The 18,412-nt window shown below is 45.1% G+C and overlaps 1 protein-coding gene across 1 annotated transcript in view; it reads right to left on the bottom strand.

Annotated features, from left to right (window-relative positions):
* dmd (dystrophin) overlaps positions 1 to 18,412 on the bottom strand; it is a 1,392,820-nt gene that overhangs the window by 509,064 nt on the left and 865,344 nt on the right. The window contains exons 40-43 of the mRNA XM_034174291.1: positions 15,958 to 16,080; positions 15,693 to 15,863; positions 4,286 to 4,408; positions 4,068 to 4,202 (exon numbers count right to left, since the gene is read on the bottom strand). Of these exons, the coding sequence (XP_034030182.1) occupies positions 4,068 to 4,202; positions 4,286 to 4,408; positions 15,693 to 15,863; positions 15,958 to 16,080 (552 nt within the window). The remainder of the gene's footprint in view (positions 1 to 4,067; positions 4,203 to 4,285; positions 4,409 to 15,692; positions 15,864 to 15,957; positions 16,081 to 18,412) is intronic.

Here is an 18,412-nt window from a genome sequence, read left to right as displayed (position 1 = left end):
GATTTTTGCAATGACCTTATGGAGTGTAGTATAAATACACATACTGACGTTCTGGTGTTGATAAGGAGTGCTGGCATAGATGCTAACATTAATAATATCCCCGCAATACCAATCCCTACTGGCCATTAATTAATATATGGAAATTTAAAGATAACATTTTCTTCAGATGAATCTAAAGGATCATTTTAGGTGATGTCCCAAATGATTGCTGCCCAGGGATTTGAATTCGAATTTTGGAACAAGATTTGACTGAGGTTAGAAATCTTTGTTTACATGGTTTGCCAATACCCTGCGTTAAAGCGGGAAAATAAACCGGAGAAAAATATGAGAAGTGGTCCTGAGGTCCACTCGCCCATTTGCGCACTTACCTTGATGTCCGCGAGCATCACGATGGAAGAATGGGTGTTCTGAAGACGTGTGGTGTTGCCTCTCAGTTTTCTAACAGCTCTGTCTTTTGATTGCATGCACTGTGCCTTACACATGCACTCACTCAACCACGTGCATGTAGGCAGGTGGATGGGACCAGAGAGCGTAGACGCTTAATGAAACAAGTGCCACCATATCACCTCTCTCTCTCTCTCTCTCTCTCTCTCTCTCTCTCTCTCATTTCATTGCAATGACACAGTGTCGCTCCATTGCAATAGAGCAGCAAATGGAGTAATACAAGCTGCTGTTTGGGCCATGAACCACAATTAAATGTCTAAATTTAACTAAACTTACTGATTTTTTTCACTGCTTCCCTCATCCATGTGATCGTACTGCCACCAGATAGTATGTGCGCTAAGTTTATGTTGTTAACACCCCTGATCACATCCAGTGCAAGTTGGGTTTTTTCTTTCCACTTGTGCAAGGTGTGAGCACAGGGGGGGTTCGGGGTGGTGTTGTTTTTTTTTTTGTTGATTCCCTGTTCCACCTCCGGCTTCAGCGCGCCGTTGAGCCGTCTGCCATCGGCGTGGCTGAGGTTTGGGGCAGTGGAATATACCCGCAGCTGGTGGCTGGTTTGGAAGTCGGAGGGGTGGCGCCGTTTTGTGCCGTCTGCCATTACCGCTGTTCCACTCCTCCCGGTTGACTTCTGGGGTATAGTCATGGTTGGTGACGCTGGACGTGCTTCCAGTTTCCACTGCGCTGAGGGGGTGGGGTTGGGTTGTTTTGTTTGTATGTTTTTTTTTTTTCCTTTTGTTTTTCCCCCCAGTTTCCGCCCTCGGGGTGTGACTGTGGTGTCCTCTGTGGGGGAAAGGGCTGTGGGTCCATCTAGCCATAGACGGCCGGGGCTGGGTCCGTTGGTCATGAGGGCGGCGTCTCCTGGGGTTTGATGGAACGGTCCTCTGGGAGGCGCTGGGAGTCCCCGTGGGTGACTTTGGATCCCAGAGGGACCTCGGCTGTGGTTATTACTCCTGGAGCTGGCGGGATGTCCTCTGGGGGGTGTTGGTCCCTACATGTCGTCGGGGGGGGGGGGGGGGGTGTTAGCGTTTTTATTTGCAAGCTTAAGTTTGGGTTGTTTTTCTTTTCTCCTCTTCCCGGGGTTTGATGGGACGGTCCTCTGGGGAGGGGGGGTGGGGGGTTTGGTTGTTTGTGTTTGTCTTTTTTGTTTTATGACTAATCAGACTTTAAACATGGTTGGACAAAGGCTGACCGCACAGGTTCAAGAACTCCTGGCCACACCTGTGCAAATTGACTGACAGAAACAAGGGCAAAGATGCAGTCAGAGGAGAAGACATCAACCGTTCTGTTAGATCAAGATTCTGTTGGAAGATGAATGCAGATACGGTTTCCAGCCATGGTCCCTGGAGGGGGGTGTTTCTCCTGGGCCAGGTTTGTGTGGTCGCCGGGAGGCTTCCCGTGAGGGTGGGGTGCTGTTGTATGGCTGGGGGTTTCACTGACTTTAACAAAAACTCATAACAGAAGCATTAAAATGTGTCAGCCTTATCAATTTTTACCCATTTTAACCTTAATACATGAAAGAACTTTGTGAATGGAAACTATTTCTTAACTTTCTTAACTCTGGACCTATAATATTACAGGAAGAGTCATTATTCAAGTAAAAATCAAAGACATATGAGAATTTAGCCCTGATCAATCTTTAAACATATGAGGAAAGAGTCGGCCCCATCCTTAATTTTTCCACTTTATGGTTTGTGCTCCTTGAAGTAAGTATTCATCAGTGCTGAGTTTGATCTCTGGGAAAATTTCTAGTCGTCCAGCATTATTTTTTTCTTTTGTCCGTGTCATGTAATACTCAGAATAGGTCTACAATTTATTGTGTCCTCTGCTCAATGAAAGCTGTATTGTCTTTCTACCTCTTTTAAACCAGTGAAAACTGTATGATATAAATTCTGGACTTTAAAAATCTATTTTCATATCGTAAAACTAAATATCGCAGCATTGTGATTGTCATTTTTTTAACCACACCTATAACTTGCCCACTTTGCAGAAGAAGTAGGTAGTACGAGGAACGGTTGAGATGTTTTGAAACTGACCCAGTAAAAGTAGGGTGTGGTTCGCCATCTTTTGCTTTGCATTCTTCTGAGAAACCAGTTTTTCTCAACATTGCACCCAGTGAGTCAAAACATCGCACGTTTTCATTGTTGGTTTCTCAGAATGCAAAAGATGGAGAATCACCCCCTACTTTTTGTTGGTCAAGCTCAAAACGTCTCCGTCGCACCTCATATACAGGCAGGCCTTGAGGCCCTTTGGTGCAGGATTCTGTAGTGTGAAGCAGATGAGTATCTTTCACTCCTCCTGGGCAGGTTGTGAGCCCATCACCAGCTGTTTCCCTAGCTGAGGACAGTCTCCATTAATGGCTGTGTGGTGTAGGACAGTGCAGAAGAAGTCTCTCATCCAAGGACAAAGACAGAGACAGTGACTGAGAATCAAACCCAGGTCTGTATATTGACAGTTCAACTTCTTGTCCTGCTGATCTATCTGCTGTGCCATGTTGCAGAAAACCCAAAACACAACTGTCCGTCAACAAATATATGGTACTGTTACTTACTAAGGTAACCATCATTTGTTTTTATTTGAATCAAAGGCTCATAAATGACTTCTTCAATTTAATTTATCTCCACTGGGAAGATGTGAGCCTTTGTTCAGGGCCCTTGTGCTGTCAGGTTGTAGTTATCAGACATGCTGGATGTTATCGCATGGCTCACATCAGTCCATGCACTGATCTCAGGCGTAAGACCAAAGCTCTTATCTCCTCTCTCGTTATCACTTCTGGCAGTTGGCCTGAACACTCTTCTGTGTTTTTCTCTGATTTAAACATTATGTTCATCTTAAACATGTACGTTTATCTCTAAGTGTTTGATGAATAAGCCAGCAACCGCATTCAAGTTTGTTTCAGACAATTGTTCACAAATGTGATTTTAGATGTTGTAGATTCATAACTATCATTATATCCACCAAGGAAGTGTGTGTGTGTGTGTGTGTGGGGGGGGGGGGGGGGCAAATGAAACCCATTAAATTATGGATGCAACAATGTTTATGCTACTGCTTCAGGTACTTAATTCAGATTCTGCCTCATGTAGTTGTACTTAGCTGGTACGGTAAGTCCTGTATATTATGTAATGCTTAATGTAAGTAGTATTATTAAGTATGGAGGGTGTCCCAGAGAAGCTAGTGGCTTGGAAATAACAGTAATATAATGTAATAAAGATGACATATTTCAGCTTTTGATTTGCATGTGGGCAAAAGTAGTGTCGTCACAAGAGTGTAAGAGTTTGTGGAAAAAAGTGCTTGTTATTGTGACTTATTTGAGGAGTTATAGTCAGGTCCATTAGTATGTGGACAATAATGCAATTGACAAGTGACATAACTGTTTTTTTTCCTACAACGAACAATCAGATTACTTTGTTTAGCCTTACTATCATTGGTGACATGCAATTACAAGTCAATAAGTGATTTAAAAAAAAAGTCTTTCAAAAAGATTTTAATGTTTTATAAACTGCAGAATGAAAAGAGAAAACAATGGAATAAGTCCTTTCAGTTTGGTGATTGTTGAAATGAGAATCAGTAGTTGTTTAAAATACAAAACCTGCTTCAGGTGTTAATTTTACTGATGCATGTGCTACCTTGACCATGTTGTATTTGCTGTTGAGCTGGTTGTGTTTCAGTTTGATTTGCTCCCTTTTGTCTTGATCCGGGACTCTCTTCTGCAAATTCTCTCCTTTCAGTAGTAACTCCTTCACGGGACTCTCCTCACAATCCTGCACAAAAAAACGTGTAACATACAAAGGAGCGAACAGGATAATCAGACAGCTGTGATGTTTCTTTCAGGTTTGTGTGGAACCTTGTTCTCTTGGAAGTCCTCCTCCTTCAGCTTTTCTCCTTGCTTGACTTCCTCCTCCAGGAGATCCAACCAGATCTGGGCTTGGCTGTGGTACTGCTCCAGCTCTTTGGCTGATGCTGCCGTCTGGCGCATGCACGCACGCACACACACACACACACACACACACACACACACACACACACACACACACACACACACACACACACACACACACACACACACACACACACACACACACACACACACACACACACACACAAAGAAAGCTCATTAATGACAGGGATAAATACAGGTGGACAGGCTGGAGCAGATTTGTTAGAGTTTGCTGTCTGTTAAGTGATGTTCAAACTAAATCCTGTGAGATTTTGGAGTTTGATACAGCTTTAGATTATAATATACCCCCCCCCCCCGCACACACCCAAAAAAGAACCTATAAAAAAATGTAAATAAATAAATAAATAAATAAAATAAAATATAAGCGGTCCATTTGAAGCTGCAATATTCAAATGTTTACAATTTTAAAAGTACATGCTGGAGTCACACTCATGAAAGTGCATACTTTAGCCAAAGGACAAAGTAAGTAAGTCCCTTTGGCTGCTCCTTTGTTTCACACAGGGTCACCACAGCAGATCCGAGGTGGACCTGCATGTTGATTTGGCACTAACTTTACACCAGATACCCTTCCTGATGCAACTCCATATTATATGGAGAATGGGTTGGGGTGGGAGAACTGGGAATCTTCCATACTGGAAACAAATGCACTTACTAAAAGCTTGGCCACCATCCCTGCCAACCAAAGGACAAAGGGCAATGCAAACAAGTGTTTACTTAAAAAAAAAAAAAAAAAAAAAAACAATCTTTGGTTATTATTTTTTATCTATATTATAATATACAAGTGGGAGCACCGCCGGTCTGCTCTGTGCCAGCCTGATCCCATCAGATCTCGGAAGCTAAGCAGAGCAGGATCTGGTTAGTACTTGGATGGGAGACCTCTTTGGAACACCAGCGGCTGTGTGTTTCTTTGGTAAAACTGGAGTTGCGTCAGGAAGGGCATCCGGCGTAAAACCTGTGCCAGTTGCCAATGCGGATCTGGCTGTATCCACCGAGGCGACCCCGAACGAAACCAGGAGCAGCCGAATGAACAACAACATTATAATATACAAGTGGCCTCTGTGTGTGAGCGTGCGTGCACATGTATGGCTTTGATCATGCCAAAATTAGGGAGAGCTGACATTTTCCATTTGGTATACTTACTGTATGTATTTTAGGTCAAAGATGAATGCTACAAAAACAGAAACGTGATAGGACAAATATTTTTGGAGAAATTGGCAATTTTATATAACCAGTAAACAATGGATGTTGTGCTGCAGTGCATCTTGGGAGTTTGGGATTTTGGGGTTTTCAATGTTATTGTCATTCATTTAACACTGTTGTTAGGGTTATTAATTTATTGTCTTTTTGTAGTTCAATTGGTCTCATGCTGCCGGTACCATGTCCGAAAAATGTATTGTGTTTGATGTCTTCGCCTCCGTCTCTGTTTGTACATGTATAAAATTTAGAAGCACCTGCTTGTGGGAGAATACGGAAAAGACAAAAAGCTCTCCGTATGTGCATGCATGCAACTTTGATCACGGAGAAATTGTGGACAACTGACATTTGCCGGTTAGTATGCTTACCTAATTTGGGTCAAGGATAAACGCCGCCAAAATGGAACATTGATAGGACTAATATTATTGTAGAGGCTACAGATATTTGCTAACAACATTGAACAATGGATGTTGCTAAATACATTCTGGACTCACACGCAATTCCAGCAGGGGGCAGCAAATCATCTTTATAAGTAAAGCGTGAATACTAATTTCAATGGGCCTCATGTATCAACGTTGCGCACTTGTGGCGTAAATTTACGGTGTAAATTTGAAGTACACCAAAGTTGCCGTGACATGTATCAAGCAGTGTGCACCTGCCCATTTCCAGCTTATGCCTGACGTGACCTTGATAAATGCGGCGGGTGAAAACAAGCGTAATTATAATAAACACGCCCATAAATATTCAGACTCCGCTTCAGACACACCCTCATTTTACGACATGGAAGCCAGGAAGACGGCAAAGAAAAAGAACTCCACCAATCACGACGCATGCCAATACAGTGTCACTGACTTACTATGAAGTAAGTCAGTGGGCTGCAAGAAAGTAAAAAAAAAAAAAAAAGTAAACTGTTAATAATGTTTGGAGTGTCTTAAGTTTAAATATAACCTGTCAGTGATGTAATCTATTAATTAATGGTCATAATTATGAAATGGGTCAGTGGTATGTGACAAGTTAAAGAAATGCAATCTGTTAAATAATGTTGACTATGATGCTGTATATTGAAAGATTGTATTGTTAAAAGGGGCAGAAATCATAAGACTTGTTCTTCTTTCTGCTCCTTTTCATTCTGGTATTGTGGTGCTTTTGTTTTTTGCTTTTCTGTTTTTCTTTTAAATGAATGAAATAAATATTAAAAAGAAAAGAAAAAAAAAAGAAAAGCGGCCATCGTATCGTTTTGTAGTATAATCAAAAAAGTGTTACAGTGGTCCCTCGTTCATCGCGGGAGTTACGTTCAAAAAAATAGCCCGTATTACGCAAAACTGCGATGTAGTCAGCATTATTTTTTACAATTATTATGTTGTGTGGGCCGCTGAAGAGGAGGTACTGCTGGCCCACCACCACCAGAGGGCACCCTGCCTGGAGTGCGGGCTCCAGGCACAAGAGGGCGCTGCCGCCTCACAGGAGCCGCCGGGGTGACAGCTGTCACTCATCACCTATGACAGCTGTCACCAATCATCTGATCTTCATCTGTATATCAGCAGGACGACATCTCCACCTCTTTGCCGAGATATCGCTATTCTTAGGAGGTAACGAGCTCAGCCGATTGAATTATCTTTCTGACAGCAGAATATTGTTGCTTTGTGTTTTTGACAGCAGAGTGAGTGCTTGCAGCTGGAGACCGAGTTGGACTTTTCTCCTACCTGTTGATAAGTAACCATACTCCTGCATTTACCAGCTTTTTGATGAGAGGTGGAAGTGGATTTTCCCACCATACGTGTTGCTGGGTGTAAACCCATCTACATCTAACTGTTTTTGTTCCTCGCCAGCAGTACCAGATCCGACAAGCGGAGGCAGTGACCACCTGGGAGTTCGGGACTTGGCGGCTCCAGTATTCCCGGAGTTCGGTGGCGGAGGAAATCGTGTGGTTCCGGTTCTGCTTTGGACAGACGTCTCTTATCTTCGAGCCTGCCCACATGACACGTTCTGTACATTGACTTCATTGCATACTATTGTGACCTGCCGTGTTTGTTGTGCTCATTCACAACAGTAAAGTGTTGTTATTTGACTTCCTCCATTGTCCGTTCATTTGCGCCCCCTGTTGTGGGTCCGTGTTCCTACACTTTCACAACAGGATATCTCGGCCAGCGTCATGGACCCCGAGGGGCGTCACCCGGCTGTTGAACGGCCAATGGAAGAGCAGGGCGCACAGGCGTCTGCAGGAGGCATGATCGGTGAGTTGCAGCGAATCCTCACCGCTTTTACTGCTCGGTTGGATCTAATGACCGAGCAGAACGTCCTCCTTAACCGCAGGGTGGAGGCTCTCGCCGCGCAGGTGGAAGCGCGCCCCCAGGGCGCTGCTGCGGCTCCCCCTCCTGTCGATCCTGTGCGCAACAGTGATGTTCCACAGGTCGTTCAACGACCCCTCCCACCTTCCCCTGAAGCATACATAAGCCCTCCAGAGCCGTACGGGGGTTGTGTGGAGACGTGCGTGGACTTTCTTATGCAGTGTTCGCTCGTCTTCGCACAACGTCCCGTCATGTACGCGACTGATGCTAGTAAGATAGCTTATGTGATTAATCTGCTTCGCGGTGAGGCACGCGCTTGGGCTACAGCGCTCTGGGAACAAAATTCACGGCTCCTTCTGACATACGATGGGTTTGTGAGGGAGTTCAGAACAGTGTTCGATCACCCAAATAGAGGAGAGACCGCTTCAGCCGTGCTGCTGTCAATGAGACAGGGGCGCCGGAGCGCAGCTGCTTATGCAGTCGACTTCCGCATCGCCGCTGCGAGGTCTGGCTGGAATAGCACTGCCCTCCGTGCCGCCTTCGTAAACGGACTGTCGTTGGTCCTGAAGGAGCACCTGGTGGCTAAGGACGAACCGCGGGATTTAGACGGGCTTATCGATCTCGTTATACGGCTAGACAATCGGCTAGAAGAACGCCGTCGGGAACGAGACAAAGGGCGTGGCCGGGCACGCGCCGTCCCTCCTCCTTCCGGTTCCGACCGAGTTCCGCCCTCCCCTCGCTCCACGGGCTCTACGCTCCGTGTGGTTACAGCTCCCCCTGCTGATGAAGCTATGGACACGAGCAGGGCCACATTTAGGCCACCAGATAGACAAAGGAAGCTGGTGCGTGGAGCGTGCTTTGTTTGTGGCTCGATAGAGCATCAAGTGAGAGACTGCCCCGAAGCGGTTAAACACCAATGCCCGCCCCTAGAAACTGGGCTAAGGGTGGGCCAAGACATTCACGTGGGACATACCCATATTGCCACACGACTCCCAGTTACGATCCTTTATGGGGATTTAACCCTTCAGGCCCCAGCACTGGTGGACACGGGCTCTGAAGGGAATCTGCTAGACAGCAGATGGGCCAGGGAGGCAGGGCTCCCTCTAGTGGCGCTTACTTCGCCAGTGCAGGTGCGGGCACTAGATGGCTCCCTACTCCCTCTAATCACACACAAGACACCACCAGTAACTCTGGTGGTGTCAGGAAACCACCGGGAGGAGATCAAGTTTTTTGTGACTCCTTCCACCTCCCGCGTGATTCTCGGGTTCCCCTGGATGTTAAAACACAATCCCCGGATCGATTGGCCGTCCGGGGTAGTGGTTCAGTGGAGCGAAACCTGCCATCGGGTATGTTTAGGTTCCTCGGTTCCTCCCGGTTCCCAGGCTAGGGAGGAGGTCAGAGTCCCGTCCAATCTAGCGACGGTGCCGGTGGAGTACCATGACCTTATGGATGTGTTCAGTAAGGATCTGGCGCTCACCCTTCCCCCGCACCGTCCGTACGATTGTGCCATTGATTTGGTTCCAGGCGTTGAGTTCCCGTCCAGCAGGCTGTACAACCTCTCACGACCTGAGCGCGAATCAATGGAGACCTACATCCGGGACTCTTTAGCTGCCGGGTTGATCCGGAATTCCACCTCCCCGATGGGTGCAGGTTTCTTTTTTGTGGGAAAAAAGATGGCGGGCTCCGTCCATGCATTGATTACAGGGGGCTGAACGAAATCACAGTTTGTAACCGATACCCATTGCCCTTGTTGGATTCAGTGTTCACGCCCCTGCATGGAGCCCAAATATTCACTAAGCTGGATCTTAGAAATGTGTATCACCTGGTTCGGATCCGGAAGGGAGACGAGTGGAAGACGGCATTCAACACCCCGTTAGGTCACTTTGAGTACCTGGTCATGCCGTTCGGCCTTACAAACGCCCCCGCGACGTTCCAAGCATTAGTTAATGATGTCTTGTGGGATTTCCTGCACCGATTCGTCTTCGTATATCTGGACGATATACTCATCTTTTCTCCGGATCCTGAGACCCATGTCTGGCATGTACGTCAGGTCCTGCAGCGGTTGTTGGAGAACCGGCTGTTTGTGAAGGGCGAGAAGTGTGAGTTTCACCGCACTTCTTTGTCCTTCCTGGGGTTTATCATCTCCCCCAACTCCGTTGCTCCTGATCCGGCCAAGGTTGCGGCGGTGAGAGACTGGCCCCAACCAACAAGCCGTAGGAAGCTGCAACAGTTCCTCGGCTTTGCAAATTTTTACAGGAGGTTCATTAAGGGCTACAGTCAGGTAGTTAGTCCCCTGACAGCCCTGACCTCTCCAAAAGTCCCCTTCACCTGGTCGGATCGGTGCGATGCCGCGCTCAAGGAGTTGAAACGGCGCTTCTCGTCTGCACCCGTTCTGGTGCAGCCCGATCCTAGTCGCCAGTTTGTGGTTGAAGTGGACGCCTCGGACTCTGGGATAGGAGCTGTGCTTTCCCAGAGCGGAGAGACCGATAAGGTCCTTCACCCGTGTGCCTACTTTTCCCGCAGGTTGACCCCGGCAGAACGGAAATATGACGTCGGCAATCGAGACCTCCTTGCATTGAAAGAGGCTCTTGAAGAGTGGAGACATCTGTTGGAGGGAACGTCCGTGCCATTCACGGTTTTCACTGACCACCGGAACCTGGAGTATATCAGGACCGCCAAGCGGCTGAACCCCAGGCAAGCCCGCTGGTCACTGTTCTTCGGCCGTTTTGACTTCCGGATCACCTACCGCCCCGGGACCAAAAACCAGAGATCGGATGCCTTGTCCTGGGTGCATGAAGACGAAGTCAAAACTGGGTTGTCGGATCCACCGGAACCTATCATCCTGGAGTCCGCTATCGTGGCCACCCTCACCTGGGACGTGGAGAAGACCGTCCGGGAGGCCCTTGCACGGAGCCTGGATCCCGGAACCGGGCCGAAGAACAAACTTTACGTCCCACCAGAAGCCAGGGCTGCAGTCTTGGACTTCTGTCACGGCTCCAAGTTCTCCTGTCATCCGGGGGTGCAGAGAACTGTGGCAGTTGTCCGGCAGCGCTTCTGGTGGGCGTCCCTGGAGGCTGACGTCCGGGATTATATCCAGGCCTGCACCACCTGCGCCAGGGGCAAGGCTGACCACCGCAGGGCACCGGGACTGCTCCAGCCGCTGCCTGTGCCTCATCGCCCCTGGTCCCACATCGGCCTGGATTTTGTCACGGGCCTCCCGCCGTCCCAGGGCAACACCACCATCCTCACGATAGTGGACCGGTTCTCCAAGGCGGCCCACTTCGTGGCCCTCCCGAAGCTCCCGACGGCCCAGGAGACAGCAGACCTCCTGGTCCACCACGTCGTCCGGCTGCATGGGATTCCAACAGACATTGTCTCCGATCGCGGCCCCCAGTTCTCCTCACAGGTCTGGAGGAGCTTCTGCCGGGAACTGGGGGCCACGGTGAGTCTCTCGTCCGGGTACCACCCTCAGACCAACGGGCAGGCAGAACGGGCCAATCAGGAATTGGAACAGGCCCTGCGCTGCGTGACGGCCGCGCACCCGGCGGCCTGGAGTACACATTTGGCCTGGATCGGGTACGCCCATAACAGCCAGGTGTCTTTTGCCACCGGCCTCTCTCCTTTTGAGGTGTGTCTGGGGTACCAGCCCCCGTTGTTTCCAGTGGTGGAGGGAGAGGTCGGTGTGCCCTCGGTCCAGGCCCACCTGCGGAAGTGCCGTCGGGTGTGGCGCGCCGCCCGTTCTGCCTTGCTGAAGGCCCGGACGAGGGCAAAAGCCCATGCAGACCGCCGGCGGTCCCCGGCCCCTGCCTACCAGCCAGGGCAGGAGGTGTGGTTATCAACAAAGGACATTCCCCTCCAAGTGGACTCCCCTAAACTGCAGGACCGTTACATCGGTCCCTTCAAGATACTCAAGGTCATCAGTCCAGCCGCAGTGAGGCTTCAGCTTCCGGCCTCACTGCGGATCCATCCTGTTTTCCATGTGTCCCGTGTAAAACCGCATCACACCTCACCCCTCTGTGCTCCTGGACCGGCACCGCCTCCTGCCCGGATCGTCGATGGAGAGCCGGCTTGGACTGTGCGCCGGCTCTTGGATGTCCGTCGGATGGGCCGGGGCTTCCAGTATTTGGTGGACTGGGAGGGGTATGGACCAGAAGAACGCTCCTGGGTGAAGAGGAGCTTCATCCTGGACCCGGCCCTCCTGGCCGATTTCTACCGCCGCCACCCGGACAAGCCTGGTCGGGCGCCAGGAGGCGCCCGTTGAGGGGGGGTCCTGTTGTGTGGGCCGCTGAAGAGGAGGTACTGCTGGCCCACCTGGAGTGCGGGCTCCAGGCACAAGAGGGCGCTGCCGCCTCACAGGAGCCGCCGGGGTGACAGCTGTCACTCATCACCTATGACAGCTGTCACCAATCATCTGATCTTCATCTGTATATCAGCAGGACGACATCTCCACCTCTTTGCCGAGATATCGCTATTCTTAGGAGGTAACGAGCTCAGCCGATTGAATTATCTTTCTAACAGCAGAATATTGTTGCTTTGTGTTTTTGACAGCAGAGTGAGTGCTTGCAGCTGGAGACCGAGTTGGACTTTTCTCCTACCTGTTGATAAGTAACCATACTCCTGCATTTACCAGCTTTTTGATGAGAGGTGGAGGTGGATTTTCCCACCATACGTGTTGCTGGGTGTAAACCCACCTACATCTAACTGTTTTTGTTCCTCGCCAGCAGTACCAGATCCGACAAGCGGAGGCAGTGACCACCTGGGAGTTCGGGACTTGGCGGCTCCAGTATTCCCGGGGTTCGGTGGCGGAGGAAATCGTGTGGTTCCGGTTCTGCTTTGGACAGACGTCTCTTATCTTCGAGCCTGCCCACATGACACGTTCTGTACATTGACTTCATTGCATACTATTGTGACCTGCCGTGTTTGTTGTGCTCATTCACAACAGTAAAGTGTTGTTATTTGACTTCCTCCATTGTCCGTTCATTTGCGCCCCCTGTTGTGGGTCCGTGTTCCTACACTTTCACAACATATTATAGATGTTTCAAAGTCAATCAGGCATGAACATTTTCTCACTTTTCTCTCGTGTGTAAACATTCTCAAAGTTCAAACCTTATTAGAAAAATAAGACCAACCTGTTGTCAGGCCCAAACATTTGTTTGAGAAATAAAAATAGAACGTTTTCCTATAAATAATTATGATGGCTTTTAGAACTAACGAATTTAATTTTAACGATCAACGTACGAGGTTGGACACATAAGAAATTATTAATAGTGACTGACCAGTATTTCACAGTTCCTCTGATCGCGCCTCTGCATCCTGACGCCGCACCTTTTTCCACTCACACCTGCCTGCAGGTGTCTGTTTCCGAGTGACAAACACAGTTATGGGTAGTTGTTGGCATTCTTTTTTCTTCTGGGCGAGAAGATTCTTATAAACAGACACGCAGACCACAATGCACTGTAAAAAAAAGCATGCAAAATTGGACTAAAGAAATCCGCGAAACGACGAGGCCACGAAAGGTGAACCGTGTTATAGCGAGGGACCGCTGTATTCTCTTTTCACATGTCAATAATTCTTGACGTGGATATTTGCTCGCTCATTTAATAAGACACACCTAATTTTTCAGATTTGTTTATTCTTAAAATGTATTTCTTTATTTATTTTATTATGACAAACGAATGGAGACGACAAAACCTGATTGCAGCACGGGCGAAGGGAATGAGAACACTACAGTTGTAATTATCAATTTCATTGTCTAAAACGATCACACCACATAAAGTTAAGCTCAGCGCTGCTCTGGAAAAGAAAAAGGCGAGCAGCGCTTTCTTTGCGGTCAGCGCTGTGGCCACGGATCGTGCTCGAGACCGCAAAAGCGGGATTTGTATTGATTATTATGTAGTATAATCAGGAAAGTGTTATTTATGTAACATATGCATTGATTTGTATAATGGCACTTTTTATCATGTTGACAATTTTCATTTTTATGTGGATTCCAGCGCTGGTTCATTTTGGTGTATAATTTACACCACCTCTCGACCTGGTGTATATTTTCAGCGCAGCGTACTCCAACGACCACATTGATAAATGCCAAGTAGCGCAGCCTTTTTGGCGTACACCCCATATATGCTCAAATATCGCCGTACACACGTTGATACATGAGGCCCAATGTAAGTACATAATATAATTGTAAATACGTTGAAAATACATGGATGACACAAGAAAGTGAAAACACTTATTTCCACTGTGGTCCATTTAAAAATCAAATGACAAAATAAAAGTAATAATAAAATAAAATAATAATAATAATGACACTACTACAACTACTACTGCTACTACTACTACTACTAATGGTGTCTATATGAAAACAAAAACCTAAAAAAATAAATACATTAAGACAGTCTAAGGTTCTAAAAACATTCTGGACTCACATGCCATTCCAACTCATTATAGAAACTTTACATAATTTATTACCACCCATGAAAAATGTCAGCTACCTATTTTATAAACACTAACCAATCTAGAGCCTTTATTCTAAATTTAAGTTTTCACAAATTGTAACTGAATCACTTCTGCATGTCGTATGGGGTGCAACAATTATTCATAAATATTTCGATTATTTATAAATTTATTTATAAATAATTAAAACTGTGAAACGGGAATAATCCAATTTTATTAGTTTTATTTGTTTTGTCTAACCTCCCCAAGCTGTTGGTATAAAATGGAAAGATAGCAGAAAATCCTTATATCTGAGATATGGAAATGATAATTGTATACTTGGTGATGTAAACGATTACATGGTTATCAAAACTGACAGATTATTTTACTAATTTCATTACTTCACTGTTTGTTTTTTAGCTGTTTAGGATGACAATGATTTAATATGACAGTGATTCAGTGCAACACATGCACGTCAAACAATTTGATGCATCTCAACACTTAACATTTTGATTGTATGTGGCAAAAGGCATTCATTTTCTTTTGTAACTCCAATAACTGTTGGCAGGTGAATTATCAACACTATGAAGATTAAATTCCTGGTCACACAAATCGGACTGTACATACAAACAAGAGGGAGTAATTTGTGACTGGATATGGTGGAGGGTGGAAGTACTTCCACACCATATTTAACCCTCTGGTGTCTTAGGTATTTTTTGGCATTTTTGACTACTTTTGGTTTTACTTTCATAATTTACCTTAAAAACTGTTTACCTGGCCTTGTTTTGTGTCATTTTATTGCAGCACAACCTCACCTGTGTGACTTTACAGTTTTTCTTTCATTCTGACATACTGCATTAAAAGAGTGACACTCAATTTTCCCCAAAACCTAAAATTCGAATCAGAAAAAAGTTTTTTACTGTGAAAAACAAAAATATGTTTAATGAACCTTTTTTTATGTTAGAATATAAATATAAATTGTAAACTTCAAAACTATATGTAAAAATGTAGCATAAACAAAGTTATATACAACAATTCACATTAAAATCCAGGAAATGCTTCAGGCGTTTTTTTTGTGGCTATTTACGTGCAAAAAATGCCACACAAATTATTTTTGTGTCACTCCGAAGAACAATTCCTGTTCAGTGCACATCAGAAATCCCCAAAATTTGTGCAGATATTCCCCCTCAATGTCCGAGCTGAGTTACATTTGGCTAACCCAACATTAGATCTACTTTGTGTAAAAATCAGGGTTACATTCTGACAAACAAACTTGTTCCTACCTCAGATGCGCATCTCGTCACTGGTTTCACTCCTCCCCATTTGTCTACCTGCCCCTCCCTCAGTACATCACCACTATTGTATGTCCGTCCTCCTACCGGTCCAGAAGTGATGCGTTGTGTGATGACATCAAATCGTTGGTTGAGCTGTTCCACTTTGGGTCCCACTTGGGCCTGGCAATTCTCCCCCCTGGTGGACATGAGTTCCTGGGCCAGTGCCCTCAAGTCACCCATCTTACCCCTTGTTAGCTCCAGCTCACCACGCAACACCTGCAGTTAATTAATATATGCATTTTCAAATTATCTCACACATTTAAACAGCAGAAAGGGGAACAGATACTATTATTTTTACATGCCACGAAACCTTTAGCACAGCATTATTAGGCCCCTGATGGTCAATCTCATCCATTTTTTTCTCTCCTTCATCGATCCATCCATTCACTTCCTCAATCTCTCTATCCAATTTCTGCATCTGTCGCTGGTAGTCCTAAGAGGGAGGGAAGGGGAACAAATGAGGATCGATGTTTTGAAGACACAAACACTGTTGGCACTGACAACAGAGATGAAGCAGGAGACAAATGAACAACAAGGTAAAAAGTTTGTGTTTTGATTGTTGGAAAATATCAATAGTGTATCAATAGTTCTTATAATAATAACAATAATTATTATTATAAGCTGTATGGGAATAAAAGTTGCAGGACCTCCCAAAACTAGTACAACCCCAATTCCAATGAAGTTGGGACGTTGTGTGAAATGTAAATAAAAACAGACTATAATGATTTGCAAATCCTCTTCAACCTATATTCAATTGAATACACCACAAAGACAAGATATTTAATGTTCAAACTGTAAGACTTTATTGTTTTTGTGAAAATATTCACTCATTTTGAAATGGATGCCTGCAACACATTTCGGACAGTGGTATGTTTACCACTGTCTTACATCACCTTTCCTTCTAACAACACTTAATAAGCATTTGGAACTGAGGACACTAATTGTAAGTGTCATGATTGGGTATAAAAGGAGCATCCCCAAAAGTCTCAGATGGGGTGAGGATCACCACTTTGATAACAGTTTAAGAAGATTGTTTCTCAATGTTCAATTGCAAGGAATTTAGGGATTCCATCATCTACAGTCCATAATATAATCAGAAGATTCAGAGAATCTGGAGAACTTTCCACACGTAAGCGGCAAGTCCGAAAACCAACATTGAATGCCCGAGACCTTCGATCCCTCAGGCGGCACTGCATTAAAAACCGACATCATTGTGTAAAGGATCTTACCGCATGGGCTCAGAAACACTTCAGAAAACCATTGTCAGTTAACGCAGTTTGTTCCTACATCTACAAGTGGGGGTGGTTATGGTTAGGGTGGAGGGAAAGAGTAAGATTAGGTTATGGTTAAGGTTAGGGTTGGGGGTCGGAGTAGGGTTAGGAATAGTGAGTTAAAAAAAAAAACCTGTCACGAAAATTTGACTCATTTCGTCACGGGAGCACGAAAACAACAAAAAAACAAAAAACAAAAACATGAGACTGGGCTGTGTTACAACAGCGTGGCTTTGTAGTAAAAGAGTGCGGGTACTAGACTGGCGTGCCTGCAGTCCAGACCTGTCACCCATTGAAAATGTGTGGTGCATTATGAAGCGCAAAATATGACAATGAAAGCCTGGACTGTTGAACAACTGAAGTCGTACATCAAGCAAGAATGGGAAAGAATTCCACCTACAAAGCTTCAACAATTAGTGTCCTCAGTTCCCAAATGCTTATTGAGTGTTGTTAGAAGGAAAGGTGATGTAACACAGTGGCAAACATACCACTGTCTAAGCTTTTTTGAAATGTGTTGCAGGCATCCATTTCAAAATGAGCAAATATTTGCACAAAAACATCAATTTGAAATTAAATATCTTGTCTTTGTGGTGTATTCAATTGAATATAGGTTGAAGAGGATTTGCTTATGTATTTAATGTGTCCTCTTGTTATCTTTTTAAAAAAATTTGAAGCCAAAAACAAATTATTATTATTATTATTATTATTATTATTATTTGGACCTGTGATCCAGACCATGATCTTTGTTACCGATTACTTCAAACTAGGCCTGGGCAATTTGGCCTAATAATAAAATCTCTGATTTTTTCAGAAAAAATTCGATTTTCGATTTTTTCAGATTTTTTTTCCCCCTACTTTTTAAAAGAAAATATTTAATACAAATGCCCGAGATAACTCAGAACAAGTTTTGCTTTTATTTTTTCAAAACTTAAAACTAACCCTTACTTACCTCCTGGAATTGAAATTCCAACTGTTCTTTTGATTTAAAAAATACACTTGGGTAAATTATTCCACCAGAGTAAGCTGGTTTTTAGTGGGAGTTTGCGCTCTTGTTCCCCTCGTAAAGTGTAGCATTTCTCCCATGCAGCTGGATGCCTCTGTTTTAGATACTGGAATAAGTTTGTTGTACGGCTGCATTTTGTTGCGATGGGCTTTCAGGGTTCGCCCCAGAAATTTTTAGTATAGTGGTGCTGTTGGCAATTATCACCCGAGGCGGCACGTTGCGAGTCATTTTGACTGGTTTTAAATGCATTGAAAGCAAGAATAATAGACCAAAAAAAAAAATGACACTTATGTTGTAATATCAAAGTTCTTTTTGCATGTTTCTGTCTAAGTTAATAAAATAAATAACATTGAAAAGTTTAAAAACACATTAATATTTGATGGACATATCATTTGCTCTCCATGTTGACAGTTTAGTTTTTTCTTTTTAACATTTCTGAGTGGGATTGCATACTTTTTAAAAACAATATAACCCCTAATTGTCTTGTTTGT

The sequence above is a fragment of the Thalassophryne amazonica genome, chromosome 1, assembly GCF_902500255.1.
Source record: "Thalassophryne amazonica chromosome 1, fThaAma1.1, whole genome shotgun sequence".
NCBI classification, from domain to species: Eukaryota; Metazoa; Chordata; class Actinopteri; order Batrachoidiformes; family Batrachoididae; genus Thalassophryne; species Thalassophryne amazonica.
Note: the sequence above shows the minus strand (reverse complement) of the source record. Positions and strands in the feature narration are given on the sequence as shown.